The sequence below is a fragment of the Molossus molossus genome, unplaced genomic scaffold, assembly GCF_014108415.1.
Source record: "Molossus molossus isolate mMolMol1 unplaced genomic scaffold, mMolMol1.p scaffold_m16_p_17, whole genome shotgun sequence".
Classification (NCBI taxonomy): Eukaryota; Metazoa; Chordata; class Mammalia; order Chiroptera; family Molossidae; genus Molossus; species Molossus molossus.
Window position 1 is genome coordinate 8,916,337 of NW_023425352.1, and position 16,272 is coordinate 8,932,608.

The window sequence follows — 16,272 nt, forward strand, 5'->3', positions numbered from 1 at the left end:
AAAGAGCTGAGAGGACATCCAGTCTCCCAGAAAATATGTTAGAGAAGAAGTACATCCATTGTTATTGATTTTTAGAGAGCGGAAGGGAGAAGGAGAGAGAGACAGCAATATGAGAGGGAACATCAGTTGGCTGCCTCCTGGGTGCCCCCCACCGGGGATCAAGCCCACAACCCTGGCATATGCCCTGACCAGGAATCAAACCGGTCACCTCTCGGTGCAGGGGACAGCACCCAACCCACTGAGCCACACCAGCCAGGGCCAGTACATCCTTTTTTTTTATCCTCACCCAAGGACACTTTTGCATTTATCTTTAGACAGAGCGGGAAGGAAAGAGGGAGGAAGAGAGAGAGAGAAACATCGACGTGAGAGACACATCGAGTGGCCACCACCCACACGACCCCAACCGGGCCGGGGACAAACTGCACCCGAGGTACATGCCCTCAGCGGTAACCGAACCCGGGACTCTGGTCTGCGGGCTGATGCTCCAACCCCTGAGACAAACTGGTTAGGGCAGTACATTCATTTTTAAGAAGTCCATGGCAAGACCCCATTGGCCTGAGGGGTTGACACACTAACCTGGAACCCCTTCTGATCCCTTGACCAGCTGGGCAAATCTTCCTCTTTGCCCCCCAGAAGCCAAATCTAATCGCAGTTTTGACTTAGGTCACTGACTCCATTTCCAGGTGGGAGGGGAATGGGGGAGCCCTTCTCAGGTTCCCAGATGCCCCTCAACAAGCACGACGAAGGCTGAATTACCCTTAGTCTGAGGAGGGGTGCACAGACATTCTGCTGCACCCCAGATCACCAGGCCGTCCTAAAGCAGCCAGTCTCCGCGGGACCGAAGCTCAGACAGCAGGACTGCAGAGGAGCCTTTCCCGCAGGCTACGTCAGTGCCCGAGCGAGGGGGACGGGCTACTTTTACTAAACTCCACTTGGCAGCAATTCAGCCTGGAGGTGGGAACAGGGAGGAGGCGCTGGCTGGGCCAGGGAGCACGGGGCGGTATACGACACCCAGGACAGCGCCGACAGCGCCACCTCCTCCCTCCTCGGAGTTCCAGTCCGATGGAAGGAAAAAAACGCATTTCAGACGAGAACTGCGCCAGCCCTGGAAAACTCAATAAAGTCTTCGTGCGTAAAAGAGGTGTTTCCAAAGGCCGGTCCTTTGACGTCAAGATGGGCGATGAAAAGGCCTCGCTAGTTTCCAGAGGAGCAGACACAACGCCAGGGGAAGGGTCGGCCTCTCCTGAGTGGCAGCTTGGTTACGGAGCAATGCAGACAGCGACTGTCATGTCGACACAGGGAGCCACACTCTCAGTTCCTTTCCCCCCAAAAAACGCTCCTGGTATAGGCCCAGCGAAAGGGCACGTCTGCATGACGAGAATGAAAATGGGCATCCATTGGTTTGTTTGTTTTTTCCTCAAACTGACTACAAGGATCTAACGAGACACGTGGCCGGAAAATCCCACTGGCTGCTGGGTGCAGCCTTGCCTGCTCCGCCTCATCAACTCAGGGCAGGTCCCAGAGCTGCCGAGCCTTCATCTTTCCAAATGGGGTGCAGCCTAGCTCCAGGGCTCAGTCCTTGGGTTTTGTCTCCTCTCTATCCACTTGCATTTCCTTGGGGAGCTCATCCAACCCATGGCTCTAAATACTGGCCATATATTGATAGCTCTTCGTTTTCTATTTCCAGTCCAGACTTTTCTCGTAAAGTTCAGACTTCAACACCCTCCTCCCCTCCTCAAATATCTCCACTTGGGTGTCTGATGGCCATCTCAAGCTGAGTGCACCTCAAACAGAGCTACTGATCTCCCCTAAAACTAGCTTCCCACAGCCTCCCCGACTCTATCCTTCCAGAGGCTCTGGTCACCACTTAGAAGTCATCCACAAGTCTTCTCTCTCATCTCCTATGCATCAGAAATACGATTACTCTTGCCCTTGCTGGGTGCCGCAGTTGGTTGGAGCACCGTCCCGTACACCAAAAGGTAGAGGGTTCGATTCCCAGTCAGGGCACATATCCAGGTTGTGGGTTCAGTCCCCGATCGGAGCATGCATGGAAGGTAGCCGATGGATGTGATGGATGTTTCTCTCTCTCTCCCCACCCCTTCCTCTAGAATCAATAAAAACATATCCTTGGATGAGAATTTGAGAAAAAAAAAAAAGGGAATACTGTTAACTCTGCTTTCAGAACATGCCCTCAATCCAACCACTCTCACTAACGCCGTGTGCTGGCACCATCAGCTCTCAGCTGGACTGCAGCAGCCTTCTGTCGGGGCCCCCAGCTTCCACCCTTGCCCCTCAGTCTGTTCCCAACACAGAGTCAGAGTCCTTCAAGAACCTCAGTCGGACCATGCCACTGCTCTGCTCAGAACCCGCCAGTGGCTCCCATTTCACTCAAAGCCATTAAGGAATGGCACGGGCCTGGCATGATTGGCACCTCTCCCCGATCCCTCTGCCCTGCTCCCGCCGCTCCAGCCAGGACAGAGAGGCTTCAACCATCCTGGCAGCCAGAGCCACCACAGGCAGGGGGCAGGGCCAGAATGTAGGGCCCAAGAAAGACCCGGGGGAAGGTCGAGGAAGAAAGGGCAGGCAGGACCTGTTGCTAGAAGGTCTGGTAAGTGCATTTCAAAACTTGGACTCTGTCCTGGATGTCAATGCTTCCCAACCCTGGATACATGGTGCCGTGAGGAAATGTGAAAAATGCCAAGGTCTGCTACGAAGAACAGCCAGTCTAGTGGTGATGCGCACCCCTGGTGCCAGACTGGTCTCCAGCTGCCACTTGCCAGTAAGAGGAGCCAGGGCTCGGGAGAAATGATGAGCTCTGGGTGCAGGGCAGAGCACACCAGATGAACCTGAACTATCACACGTGCCACACAGCCAGGAGGCTGCCAGTGAGTCCTCTCAAGGGCTCAGGAGCCAAACTGAAAGGCTCCCACTGGTCAGTGACAAGACCACGGAACACCAACAACAATAAGTCTGCTGTGCATCAGAACGCACCATGTTTAAACCCACACATTCAAAACTCTACCTGGCCCTGGCTGGTTTGGCTCAGCAGTTAGAGCGTCGGCCTGAGGTCCAGAGAGACCCGGGTTCGGTTTCCGCTAAGGGCATGTACCTCGGTTGCAGTTTGTCCCCGGCCCTGGTTGGGTCGTGTGGGAGGCAGCCATTCAATGTGTCCCTTTCACGTCGATGTCTCTCTCTCTCTCTTCCTCCCACTCTATCTGAACAAAAAAAGAAAAATGTCCTTGGGTGAGAATAAAAACAAAAACAAAAACAAAAAACCCTCTAACTGGTTACTACTATTGAACCGATTGGTCCTTTGAAAACATAAATACAGGGAGGGAATCAAGCATTTCCTGTATGCAGTTTACCACTAGGTAACCAGACAGTAACCGAACGTGTTTCCTAGTTAGCAAACGGAGAAGGAATGATAGACTTAGAATGTCGCCACGTTGCAACCCCTAATCAATAAACAGATTTAGGTACTGAATACAAACGGCTGCTGCCATCTCAGAAAGAAAGACATGCAGATATTATATGTCCCCTGACAGAAGAACATGAAGCCACTTATGAAGTCAGCCCCCCCTCATCCTCAAACTGAAATGACCTACAGTTTCCGGATTAAATGATCAATTTACGAGAAATACAGAGGAACCTATTAAATGACACACGAGGACAAAAGCGCAGAACTCCGACCACGGGCCACCCTTCTGGATGAACAGGGGAGACGGCTGTAAACTGGCAGAGCACGCATTTACAAAAAGTATGAGAAAAGCTAGAAACGGAAATGCTGACTAATATTAGATGACAGGAAGGAATGAGAGTTTAGCTATGGTAATGGTATTGCGGTTATGTTTTTGTTAAAGAAACTACCGTGTGAAGATACACACGGAATGTTCGCGGATGAAGTGATACCTGCGAGGTCGGTGCAGAGGACGGGGGTGGGTGGGCGAACACAGACCGGCCTTGAGCTCATAATTGTTGGAGTGGGGTGAAGGACGCATGGGGGTTCGTTAAACTATTCTGCAGACTTTTACCTTTTATAGTTTGAAATTTTCCATAGTCAAAAGCTATGAAAATACTTAGGCCCCACCCCCAGAGGAACAAATGACTGAGTCTGGGCTTCGGTTCGAGCGCTGGTGTTATTTAAGGCTCCCAGGTGTTTCTGCTGAGCCACGGAGAATGCTGTCATCGCTCACACGAGGCACGCGGGCCTGCACCAAGACCAGGTCGGAGGTGACGGAGGGCAGGGAGCTGGTCTGGGCGAGGACGAGAAGCCGGGCAGGTGGCCCTTGTCAGGCGGGGAAGGGATTAGGAAGGAGAGGCCAAAGACAATGCAAAGAACTCAGGCTTTGGTGACTGAGGTACTGATCACTGGAACAGGAAACAGGTCAGGGCTGGAAGTTTGGGGTCTAGGGAGAGGTTCTGAGTTTGTTTAGGGCACGCTGACTTTGAGGGGCCCATGTCACTTCCAGTGGAGACAGTTAATGGAGTTTGGCTGTGGGTCTAGAGAGCCCCACTGGGACCCTGGAGAAGACACAGAAACGTAAGCCCCACGGGGCTGTCCCCTAAACCAGGACAGAGGCTGGGGTGGCTGCAGCCCGTGACGCCATGAGGACCTCTGGGCCCCTGCCCTGGGAATGGGGCTCTGGATGACCCCATTCCTTTCATGACTGGTCTCCACTCTTCACCCTGGAGAGAACCCCAGAGGGCAGTGGACTGGGCTGAGGTGCCCGCCTTCCTGAGCAGGTGCTGAGACTCTCCTGCACATTCCTGCAGCCCGGCCTCAGTGCCCACGCAGACCACTCTGCATGCTGGACAAGTGAACGGCCGGCACATCTGCAGGAAGTCCCTGTGGTGAGTCACGCCCACGTGTGCCGGCAGCTGTCAGATAGGCTTGAAACCGCCAACGCGTCCTCATTCCACAAACATGTACCCTCCACAAATGTGTGCTGAATGCCTGCATGGGCCGGGCACTGTGCTAGGCAGGGGCGAACTGGAAGCCAGGATCCTGGCTCAGGGAGCTTGCTTTCTAGTGGGCCAGTGGACAGGAAGTAAGTCCACACATGCAAGCGTTAGAATTTTAGAAAATGGAGTCCCAGCTAAGGAGGGGACCATGAATTCAAGCTCGACCTTGAGGTGTGGGGAAAACCATACAACTTCCCCATGTACAACCTTGCATAGCCCAGGCTCCCGGAATCAGAGAGCAGACAGGGCCTCACGGTAAAGCAGCAGGAACCGAGGCCCGGGGGGAGGTGGCCACCACGGCCCCTCAGCGGTGCAGATCTGGAGATAAGTCTGCATTCTCAAAGTCTGCCCCGGAAGTTTCTTGAGCAACAATTTTATTCGTTACACCCTTCTAAACCGCGTGGTCTCTCTCTTCCTTTGGACAAAAACGAGCACTGATCACAGAAGAGCAAAGACCCTCCCTCCTCCCAGGACCAGGGACTTACCACTGAGTCCAGAAACTGAATGTAACACTCCAGCCCAGGTCTCGTTTCACAGAACTGCCGGAAAAGCAGCCTCCCGATTGGCTGCTTGTCACATAAACTGCAGTAGTCTCTGTCTGGAGACAAGAAAAGAAGAATGTGGTGAGGCCCAGGGGAGAGCCAGGCAGGGCCATCCCACCAACCCACCCCTCGGTGTAATGCCCCAGAGGGATGAACAAGGTGACCGGCAAACTCTCAGGATCCCCCACTTATCTCCAGACGGGGCAAGGTCAGTGCAGAGGAAGCTGCCAGTTATGACCCAGCTCTACGCCCCAGCCCACTCCCCTCCGATGCCCTGGTTTCTATATGGAGATGCCAGCAGTTCTGCGGACTAGGACTGTCCCCTGGCTGGCAGATCAGCACGTCACATTCCCTGATTGAGGTGATTGGACAAAGGTGGCAGGCATGTGACACAAGCCAGTAAAATCATGGTGAACCATGACTCTGCCTGTCATGCTGAGGTGGCTTCTCTTCCCATGATGCGGGGTGCGCGGGGGTGAGGCCAGAGTCTGCGACAGTGTCCTTGACCCTGAGGCGGGATCTGCTGTGAGGATGAGGCTGACACACAGAGGTCAGAACTGAGGCAATTACAAGAAGGGACTTGGTGCCATGGTGATGTCATGAATCTCTGGATCAAACCATGCCTGCAGCCCAGCCATATCTGAAAAACTTATTAATGAGCTTTGCTTAGAGCAGTTTGAAAAAAAAATGCTTAACTACTTGTAATTCAAAGCATCGTAATGAAAACAATTTTTAAAATTTCATTTTTGCCCAATTAGAGTGAAGCCCAGTCTTAGGATGCTTCAAATTATAAAAACCCTGCTTTTTCCTGCTGGGGCTCTAGAGGTACAGAGACAGAAGACAACCAGCCCTCCGCCACTCAGTAGGCAAGAGAGGCCTAGCCAATGACCTGCTGTGTGACTTCAAGAAATTCACTTGCCCTTTCTGGGCCTGAGTCTTCTCTGAAAAATGAAGGCCCAGGTTGGGAGTAAGGTGGAGGCTGGAGGGGCGTCCCTTCTTCGCTCTCCCCGTGTGACTCTGCAAGAGGCTCTGGCCAGAAAGATGCTCAATGGACTGACTGACACACAGCCTTGAGCCTTCCGAGCACTGCAAACTAGCCCTTTGGCCTGCGGCTGTGCAGAACAGTCAGGGGGTTTCATGGGGAAACCAGGGAGCGGGGTGAGTCAGACCTGGGTTAGGCGAGCTACCTGGACAGAAGAAGTGACTGTCCTTGCCAAAACGCAGAGGAGGAGCCAGGACAATTGTCCCCTACAGGGCGTTTCTCTGGAGACAGGGAATACTACAGGTGCTATGAACACAGCCATCATGCCAATTCATTTCCATGCCCAAGCGCTTAGCCATGGGCAGGTGATGCTGTTACCTACAGGGAGGTTGGGGGTGAGAGCATGTGTTTTGGATCGTGGGTTACGAACTGCCTACGTTCAGATCCCAACCTCACCACTTACTGCCTGTGTGACCTGGACAATGGACTGACTGGACACTTTATCCGTTTCCTTATCTGTAAACTGGGGACAGTAACTGCACCCAGCTGCTGGGACTGCCATGAGGACTGAATAAGACAATGCACAGAAAAGACTCGGACATAGGAAAGGCTTAATAAACACCATCCGTGATCATGGATGCGGACTTTTTGTCTGTTACATCTCCCTTCTTGTAGGGAACCTTCTCTCCCTGTCTGTAAAAATCCAGCCAAAGGTTCTAAGGGAACCATCGGCTTCCAAGGCTCAGGGATGGGCATGTGACTCACTCCTAGCCAATCAGGGGCCTCTTTCCCATGGCCACAGCGATACATTCACATGACCTGAGTGGGTCCTGGAGTCCCTCCAGGGTTTTTGCTAGAATTTCCAGGAAAGACACTTGCTCCTCTCTGGGAGGACAAAGCCTTAGGACGGGTCATCCGAGAGCTGCCACAACCGCCTTTCCCACCAGGCAGCGAGAGCCCACGGAAATGAAGCCAGCACGGGGCAGAGCTGAGCGCGGACAGACACCTGGGGCCTGGAACGGCAGGAGCCCGAGCCAGCCGCCAGGTTCTTCCCCTGCAGACTTGCTTCAGCCCACTGGGTTGGTGTCCGTTGTTGTCTCTCATGACGGAAAAGCCAGGGACTAGGTCTTTCCTGGGTAAACTGCCTGAGGGCAGGGACTGTTTTTGTAGGAATTGGCCAGCTGGCTGTATTCCGTGCGTAAGAAGGCACTCCAAAACTTCTCCTTCTCACAAGTGGGGACTTTGATCAACGGGGCCCCCTCCTCAAGTGGTTTGGGGGCTGAAACTAGCCTTGAACTATCACCTTAATTCAGTCTACCTTTCTTTTTTTTTATCCTCATCCAAGGACATTTTTCTATTTTTTGTTCAGATAGAGTGAGAGGGAGGCAGGGAGGGAAGGAGGGAGAGAGGGAAAGAGGGAGAGAGAGAGAGAGAGAGAGAGAGAGAGAGAGAGAGAGAGAGAGAGAGACATTGACGCGAAAGGGACACATTGAGTGGCTGCCTCCTGCATGACCTAATCAGGGCCGGGGACAAACTGCAGCTGAGGTACGCGCCCTTAGCGGGAACCGAACCCGGGTCTCTCTGGACCGCAGGCCGACGCTCTAACCGCTGATCCGACCGGCCAGGGCTCAGTCTATCTTTCCATGCACACAGATGGTCCTCACATAGCCACCCCTACGAACATTTAAGCCACATCACGGTGAGCCAGGATCGGTGGGGGTGGGCTGTGGTCCCAGCCCTCAGGGGTCTTGGATTCTGTCGGAAAGAGAGCGTGTGTGGGGATGAGCAGACAAGATCCCAAATGACAGTAATAAAACGTCAAGTTAGATAAGTGTCACGTCAGCCAGTGGAGAGTCGGGAAGGAGGGAGCCCGGAGGGTGGCGGGTCCGTGGCCTGCGGACACAATCTGCATTCTCTCTGCCTCCCACGCAGCCCGAGGCCCACAGGTGAGGGAAGCGGACACCATCCGTTCCCAGGCAGCTGAGCTTCCCCAGCACACACTGAAGGAAGGGAAACTACTGTGTCAAATTCCAGTTTCATTCAGTCATGGAGAGAGCACCACGCTGCTTATGTGATGTAAGCAAGACCTCCCTTTTCCAAAGGCAATTATGAGATTTCATGTACTGTGTTGTGACTGCTTACGGGTTCATCTGACAGCATTTTCCCTCTCCATATGGCATTTGCTGTCAGTATGGAAACAAGGCTGTTATAAACTCACAGCATAGTAAACACCATGTGATTCCAACACAAGCTGTCAGCACCTCAGCTCCGTGCTGCTCCCAGCTATCGAGGAGCCCAGGCAAGAAGGCCACCCGCTGGACGCCCAGGAGGAAGTGACAGGGTCAGTAATCATCTATTCGGATGCTCTTCTCAGCCTTAAGCGAAGGTAAATGGGCCGATCTGAGGGAGCACCGCCAACGACGACAAAAATCGATGTGCAACTTCTGTGCTTCCCTTCGAAACGGAGAACGAAGCCACGGAAGGTGGAAGACAAATCTGGGGACTGATCACGGTGACAGGAGGAGGCGCGAATCGAAGCGCGGTCTGTTGGGGTTGAGGAGGAGCGTCCGGGACAGAGGGGCAGACGCCTTTCTGTGAATCTGTCTCTCAGGCTGGGAAGAGCCCGGATGCTGTGCACACAGACACGCACACGCTGTCCACACACACTCACTCACTCACTCACACACTCACACCCCAGCTCTTCTAGAACATGGAAATCCTGCTTTGGGCCAGGTGCCTCACTGATCCCTCCCTCTAAGTCAGAAAGAGGCTGTCGTGACGTAAGACGTGAGGGCGTTGGTCCCCTGCCGCCAAAGTATCCACCGATCATCTAATCATTCTAGCTTTAGTCTTTTAGGTCCTTCATTTATTCAACACTCTCTTCCAAAGTGTCTGATAGTAGAAGGCTCCTTCAACTTGAAGACTCTTCTTGAATTCGACACCTGGCGGCAGGGGTGGGGGTAAATGGGCGGGGAGAGACACATCTCATACACACTGGCAGGTTAATGGTCCAGTAAAGGCCTGGCGTGAACAGCTGGCGGCCAGCCGAGACCACGAATGGGGGCGGGTCTGTGATGTCCCACCTGGCCTTGGCTGCAGGCATGGGGTCTGGGGGGCATGGCCCATGTAAGCATGCCCAAAGAAGGCGGCTGAAAAGGGGGTCCCAGATACTGAGCTGTGCCCCTGATCAAGGGGCAAAGTGCCCCGGGAGGGGCTGGAGCCCACTGTGCACACAGGAGGGAGGAGGGAGACACCCTGGGAAGGCAGGCTGGGCTCAGACAGGCAAGGGCTGGATTCCAAGGCCAGGAGATAGGAAGGGACTTACTGTCCCACTGGGCATCCATTGACTTTAGAGCACAAACGATTCAGTACAGTCCACAGAAAGGCGGACAAGATGGGGTGGGGAACAGGGAGTCTGACACATTTACAGAGGAGGTGGCTGCTGTGGCCGAGCCCGCCTTGGGGCACAGAGGGCACAGTGCCTGTGGTTGGGATCCTGCTTTGGTGAAGAGCTGGACTGAAGAAAACCACATGTGTTGTTTGTTTCCTCAAGGGCTTGACACCTCTCGAGCATGCCAAGGGCTGGCCCAGGACGGACATCCCTGCCTGCAACACACAGAAGGGCAGCCATGCCCCAGACAACTGTTCTCCCTGCGCCAGGCTTTGAGCGAGTCCAAAGGCGCTGGCTGAGCCCCTCCCGGGCATGTGCTCGGGTCTGAGCAGACGAGGCACCCCGGGCCTCGTTTCTGTCCTGAGCAGTGAGCATGCCCCTGAGCGGGGGCAGGAGGAAGGCATGTTCATGGACAGGTGGGAAGAGCAAGCATGGGACAAAGCTGCAGAAAGCAGGCTGCTGGCAATGTCTGAGGAGGAGGCACACGCTGCCTTGTGACCTGGGCTGGTCTCAGGGTGGCGCCCAGGGGACAGCGCTGGAGCATAGGAACGGAGTGATGGGCCGCCGCAGGCAATGCCGCGGGAGAGGCTCAGTGCTGGGAAGGAGAGGGTCAAGGACAGAGAAATGGGGCCAGAGGTTGGGGTCAGGGGCAAGGAGAAGCCACAGCGGGGAGGGAAATCCCCAGGTGAAAGCCAGGAAGTGCGTTAGGGCAAGAATTCAAGATGAGGTCTGAGATCACTTCAGGGAACCTTCAAGAATGGCTGAAAATGTATGAAGGATCCACAAAAAATTAAAAATAAAACTACCATATAATCTAACAATCCCACTTTTGGGTATTTGCCCCAAAGAATTGAAATCAGGATCTCCAAGATCCTAAATAGGGACCAGGACCTCCACGTTCATTGTTCACAATACCGAGATGCAGGAGGTGTGAAAACAACCTCAATGGCCATCGATCAATGACTGGATTACAATGTACTATGTACACATACAGAGGAGTATTATTCAGCCTTAAAAAGGAAGGAAATCCTGCCACATTGGACAACATGAATGAGCCTAGAGGGCATTATGCCAAGTAAAAGTAATAAAAGTAAGAAGCCAGGCACAGGACTAATATTGCACCATCCCACCCATACAAGGGATCTAAAACCGTCCAACTCGCAGTAGTTGCCAGGAGCTGAGGGGAGGGGGAAACAGGGAGAGGCTGATCAATGAGTATGAAGTCTCAGTTATGCATAAGGACTAAATCCTAGAGATCTGCTCTACACTGTGAAGTTAACAGTACTGAACTGTGCACTTACAATTTTACCTCTTTTTGTTTGTGGTACATGCCCTTAGTGGGAACCGAACCCGGGACTCTCTGGTCTGCAGGCTGATGCTCAACCGCTGAGCCAAACTGGCCAGGGCATGCACTTACAATTTTATTAAGAGGGTAGATCTCATGCTAAATGCTCTGAGCGCAATAATTTTTTAAAAAGAAAATGGACAAAAACTGACAGGTTGCTTGGGGGTAGGAGATGGGCACAGAGGAACAGGAATCAGAGTGGAGTGTTAACTGAAGGGGTCAGCAAGTGCGTTTATTCGGAAATGAACGTGACTGTTTGGGAATACACGAGCAAAGATGCATGCATACAAATACACAACACAGTCAAGTCACTTCAACCTTCCTTACCCAGACCGGGCATGAACCCAAGTTGTCAACCAACAGAGGGCGCAACAAGACCAGGGGTCCATCCTCGCCATCACCTTGTGAAGTTTGGGTGCTTTGCTGAGAACCCTCCCTTGTCTCCTAGACTGTTGTCATAATAATCTACTGACAGTACCCCCACCTCAGGTCCATTGCCAAGGACACCTGCTATAGACAGAATGTTCCTGGCCCCCACCCCACTAAAATGCTCGTGTAGGAACCTAACCACCACTGTGAAGGTATCTGAAGGTGGGGCCATTGAGAGGTGACTCAGTCTTGAGGGTGGAGCCTCCGTGAATGGGATTAGTGCCCTTGAGTGGAGATGCCTGAGAACTCCCTCCTCCCCTGCCACACGAGGACGCGGGAGAAGATGGCCATTATGAAGCAGGAAGGCTTTCACCAGGCACAGCATCTGCCAGCACAGCGATCTCGGACCTCCCAGCCTCCAGAACAGTGAGGCATACATGTTTGTTGTTTATAATCCACCAGTCTGTGGTATCCTGCCACAGCAGCCCAAATGGTCTAACTTGCTGTCTAGTCTTGGGCAAGTCCCTTAATCCTGCCTCCAGTATCACACAGGCAACAGAGAGCGAGCCGTGGCCTCCGAGAATTAGCAATGCATGTGAGCGCCCGGCCGAGACTCCGCACACAGCATGTCCTACGTGAACAGCTACCCTTCGAGCAGATCCTGTCTCCTCTAGAAGACTCAAAAAATGGGGGCTTTTATGCCTCTGAAGATGCAGGGGAAAAAAGAAAAGGGGATGTAGCTTGGGAAAGGGGCTTGACTACACTAGCGCCAAAGAAGGGAAAAGCTGCTCCGTCCCAGCTGAGCCGATGGGGGCTCCGCACCCCAGCAGGGCAGGGCCAGGGCGCTGCTGGCCTTTGTCCCCTCACGGTGAGCCTCCCTCTCCAAGAGAAGCCACACGTGTCCTCACAGCACATGGCCGAGGTTAAAATCTCACAACCCACAGTCAATTCCTTCAAGACTCATAACCCCCAGTGGGGCTCAGAAACAGGAATGATATTGATAGTGAAGATAAATAAATGCTGTCACTGTTTTCATTCCTTTCGAGTGACATGAGATGGGAACATACTTTCTTAATTAGGAGCCTGTGGTATGTGGACACTTGGAGAGCAACCAGGTTTTACAAACCGAGGGCTAGAACACAGGCATGGCTCCCCTCGATGGCCAGGACCCCGAGTGGGCCAGGCGGGCCTGCCTCCCACCCCCCAGGCTTGGAGAGCTGGCCTTGATCCCGATGGCATGGGGAGGGGATGGGGAGCAAGAAGTCCTGGCTGGGGGGCGGGGGGTCGATGACGGAGACCTGCTCAGGACTGTTTTCTTTGTTGCCCCAGGCACTCCTTGAACTTGGGCCAATGAAAATGCACGTTCCATTTCAGAAGTAAGAGCAAGAAACACAGCTTCCTGAGGAAATGGAACCACTAACACCCGAGCCCTTGGAAATGAAACCACATGTTTATTGTACCTGGTGTGTGTGTGTGTGTGTGTGTGTGTGTGTGCCCACGCGCACATGCCCGCGCTCCAAAAGTGATTCCTGAAGCCACCTCTACCTACCGGGGGTTTATTTTATTTTGTTTCATTTGATTTTATTTCACATTGTTTTACCGAAATATCAGGAGTTTAATTTGGTTGGTTTTTTTGAAGGGGGGTGGTCCCTGAGAGGCCCGAAGGCACCCTAGAAAAACAGAGGCAAGGAGGAGGCTAGACACCAAGCGTGTGCTTTGCCACACTCCAGGTCTAAAACAATCGACAGAGAAGCAAAAACAGCCTTCTCGTCAAAATTCCTGCCAAAGCTGGAAAAACAACTGGGCGTTTGCCGGAGGAAAAAGCTCTCTGACGCTGGAGAGGCAGATAGCATCACAGATAATGGCAATTCCTCGCAGCCGCTTTTTGGAAGGAGCGAGAGGAAAAGGGAAACATTTGGTATTTGGTTAGCAATGGTTCAGTGGGTTCCTATGACTTCAAGAAAGATGTTTTTATGAGAACAAAAAATGTCATATGGCACATTACACAAACACACCCAAATCATGCCCGGTCTTCCCTGTGCCCTTTGTCCCCCTCATTCTGGTGTTAGCTTTACCGAATGTCTTATACTTGTCACATGTCTCTGTAGGACCACAACTATTAAGGCTGGGTCTTAACAAAATTCAGTGGCACGTGGACAAGCCACACGTAAAATCCACTCAGCTGTAGGGTGTTTGGGGCTGGGCTGCCAAGTGGGGGAAGGGATAGAAATGGGAGGAGGGAGGAAAGAGAGTCCTGTCTGTGGATTTGTGAAACAAAGAAGACAGGTTGGTTGAAGTGTCCTTCTGGGGGCCCAGGGCAGCAGCCCCGGCCAGCCTGGCCTCTGTGATGAAGGTCCAGGTCTCTGACTTGAACCCACTGGTGCAGCCAAACCCCAGAAGCTACCTGGGAGTTTGGGGAAAGGCAGGGCCTGTGCTGGATAGGACACACAGTATACACTTCACCCTGGGGCCCTCTGGGCAGTCACCAGGCTTCAGTCAGGCAGTGACCAATCCCTTATTCTCAAGGCCAAGAAAAGCAGAGAATTTAGACATTCCCTTGGAGTGAGAAAGGGACAAAGAGCTGGGTGGGTAAATGGAGGGATGGGCGGTAAGGCGGACCCAGCAGTGGCGAGGTACACACAGCGACCAAGCCGGTGGTGGCTGGATGAGCCTGGCATGTTGCAGAGGTCTAGGGACAGAGCTGGGACCCGGGTTCCAGACCTGGCTCTTTAACCTGCCATTTCTAAAGGCAGGTCCAAACCTCTGAGCTCTGGGCGGTCCCCTGGTGCCCGGCATGGTGACTGTAAGCCTTCCTTCCATGCTGCACTGAGCACGACAGCCCCGAGGCACCTGGCACGGTGGCCACAATGGCTCTTGAAAATGCCAACAAAATGGAAAACACTGACGCACGACCTGCAGTTGTTTCCTGGGAAGCAAAGGCGGCGTGACTGCCAGACAGGTCCTCCGAACTCCGTGCTCTGTCTGCCCTGCCTGGCCTTGCAGCTGAACCTGCCGCGAGCTGGGACCGGGCCTGCCGGGGCTGGCACCTGGGAACGCCTCCGTCGGTGGTGATGCTGCCCCATCCGGTGGTCTAGGCCGCTCCTCACTCTGCTCCCAGCCATCCCGGGGATGCCACCCTCTAAGAGCTACATTCTTTCTACAAGCTTTTTCCTCCTTAGAAAGACATTTCCACGTGAATACAAGCAGCTTTGGTAACTGAAATGCCCCGGCCACACCCAGCCAATTGCATCAAACCTCTGAGGGTGGGGTCAGCAATTTTTTAAGCTCCGCGGGGATTCCATCCCAACACTGCAGGGAAAGTCCAATTCAGCCTTTATCCCCAGCACCAGACGGCGCCTGGCCAGAGCAGGGGCGAAGGTGTGTATGTAAGACGACGAGTGACTGAACAAATCAGAGTCGCAGAGACCACGTGCTTCCAAATCTGGGAGTAGAAAGCTCAGGCCCGAACTTGCTCAGCACGTCCCCCCACCCCCGTGGTGAACCAGCCAGAAATGAAGGTCTCCCAGAAGCGACCCGATGACAAAGAGCTGCTCCTAGTGGGGCTCCCGTCCAAGAGAAGCAGAAGGGCTCTGGGTGCCCAGCCGAGGCAGGCTGGGACAGGCTGTGTGCCCCCTGGGAGTGGCAGCCATGGTGGGCCTGGGCTCAGCGCCCTGCCTGACTCACTGCTGCTGGGAAGTTCAGGCAGGTCCAGGGGTCTGGACTTGGCCTCCAGTTCCTTCTGACCCACCATTCTCTCTGGACCTTGGTTCCCCCTTTTGCACGGTTCCCTGAGGCACGAGGGAAGCTTACATACCCCGCCTGCAGGTGGGGAAGGAGACATCGGCGGGCACAGGCCTTCCTCCACACCAGGGTCCATCAGCCCACGCGGCTGCCTTCCTTCTGGAACCTGCACTGGCCAGAGCGCCGGCGAGTGAGCGTGAGCTTTTATAAACGGCAGGGTTTCTGGAAGGCCCAGAAGGGGCTGTTCTGGGGGACCAGGGGCCCTGGCCTTCATCAGTTTGCTCTGGGGCCCAGTTGTTACTCTTCCTCTCTATGCCTCAGTCTTGTGAGTGCTTCTCTGATTTGTTGGATGACAGTGCGTGGCCCGCCCCGTACTGCCAGCTGCCCTGACCTGCCAGGGAAGACAGAGGGAGACTAGAGGGGTTGGGGGGGCTGTGAAGTCATCCAGGGCCCCAGGGACTGACTTCACCTGGAGCTATGAGCTAATGAAGCAAAGCCACAGGGGGGCGGTGCCAGGAAGTGGCTGGGCAAGCGGAGGCCAAGGCAAATAGCAGCCTCCGTGCAGAGAGGCAGCTTGTTGCTCCCTGGGCCGTGGGCCAGGGCTTATCGAGGCCCGCAGCTGTGCTGCCGAAAGCACTGGAGAAGGGCATGCCTGGGAAGGCAGAGGCAACTGAGGGTCTCCTGCAAGTCCTGATGTCTCGGGTCCGAAGACCTCGGCCACCCCGATCCTTTCAACATGATCCCCACCAGAGGTTCAGCCAACCGTGGTCTGTGCACTTCTGGGGACAGGAAGCCCTTCACCTACAAAGTGTCCAGCTCTCTTTATCAGAACTGTGTGCAAAGTCTATTCTTAATTTGAGACCAAACTTTGTCTTTCTCTCATACCTGCCCCTTGGTCCTCATTCTTGGGGCACCGAGGACAAATGTTAGGAGGCAGTTC

General features: G+C 53.9%; 1 protein-coding gene across 3 annotated transcripts in view; it reads right to left on the minus strand.

Annotated features, from left to right (window-relative positions):
• The window catches only part of GRK5 (G protein-coupled receptor kinase 5), a 200,768-nt gene that overhangs the window by 53,902 nt on the left and 130,594 nt on the right, over window positions 1–16,272 (minus strand). For all 3 annotated transcript variants that reach the window (XM_036264784.1, XM_036264783.1, XM_036264781.1), the window contains exon 3: window positions 5,448–5,560. Coding sequence is in view for 2 of the 3 variants with exons in the window: in XM_036264783.1 (XP_036120676.1) it covers window positions 5,448–5,560 (113 nt within the window). In the remaining variant the exon portion in view is untranslated. The remainder of the gene's footprint in view (window positions 1–5,447; window positions 5,561–16,272) is intronic.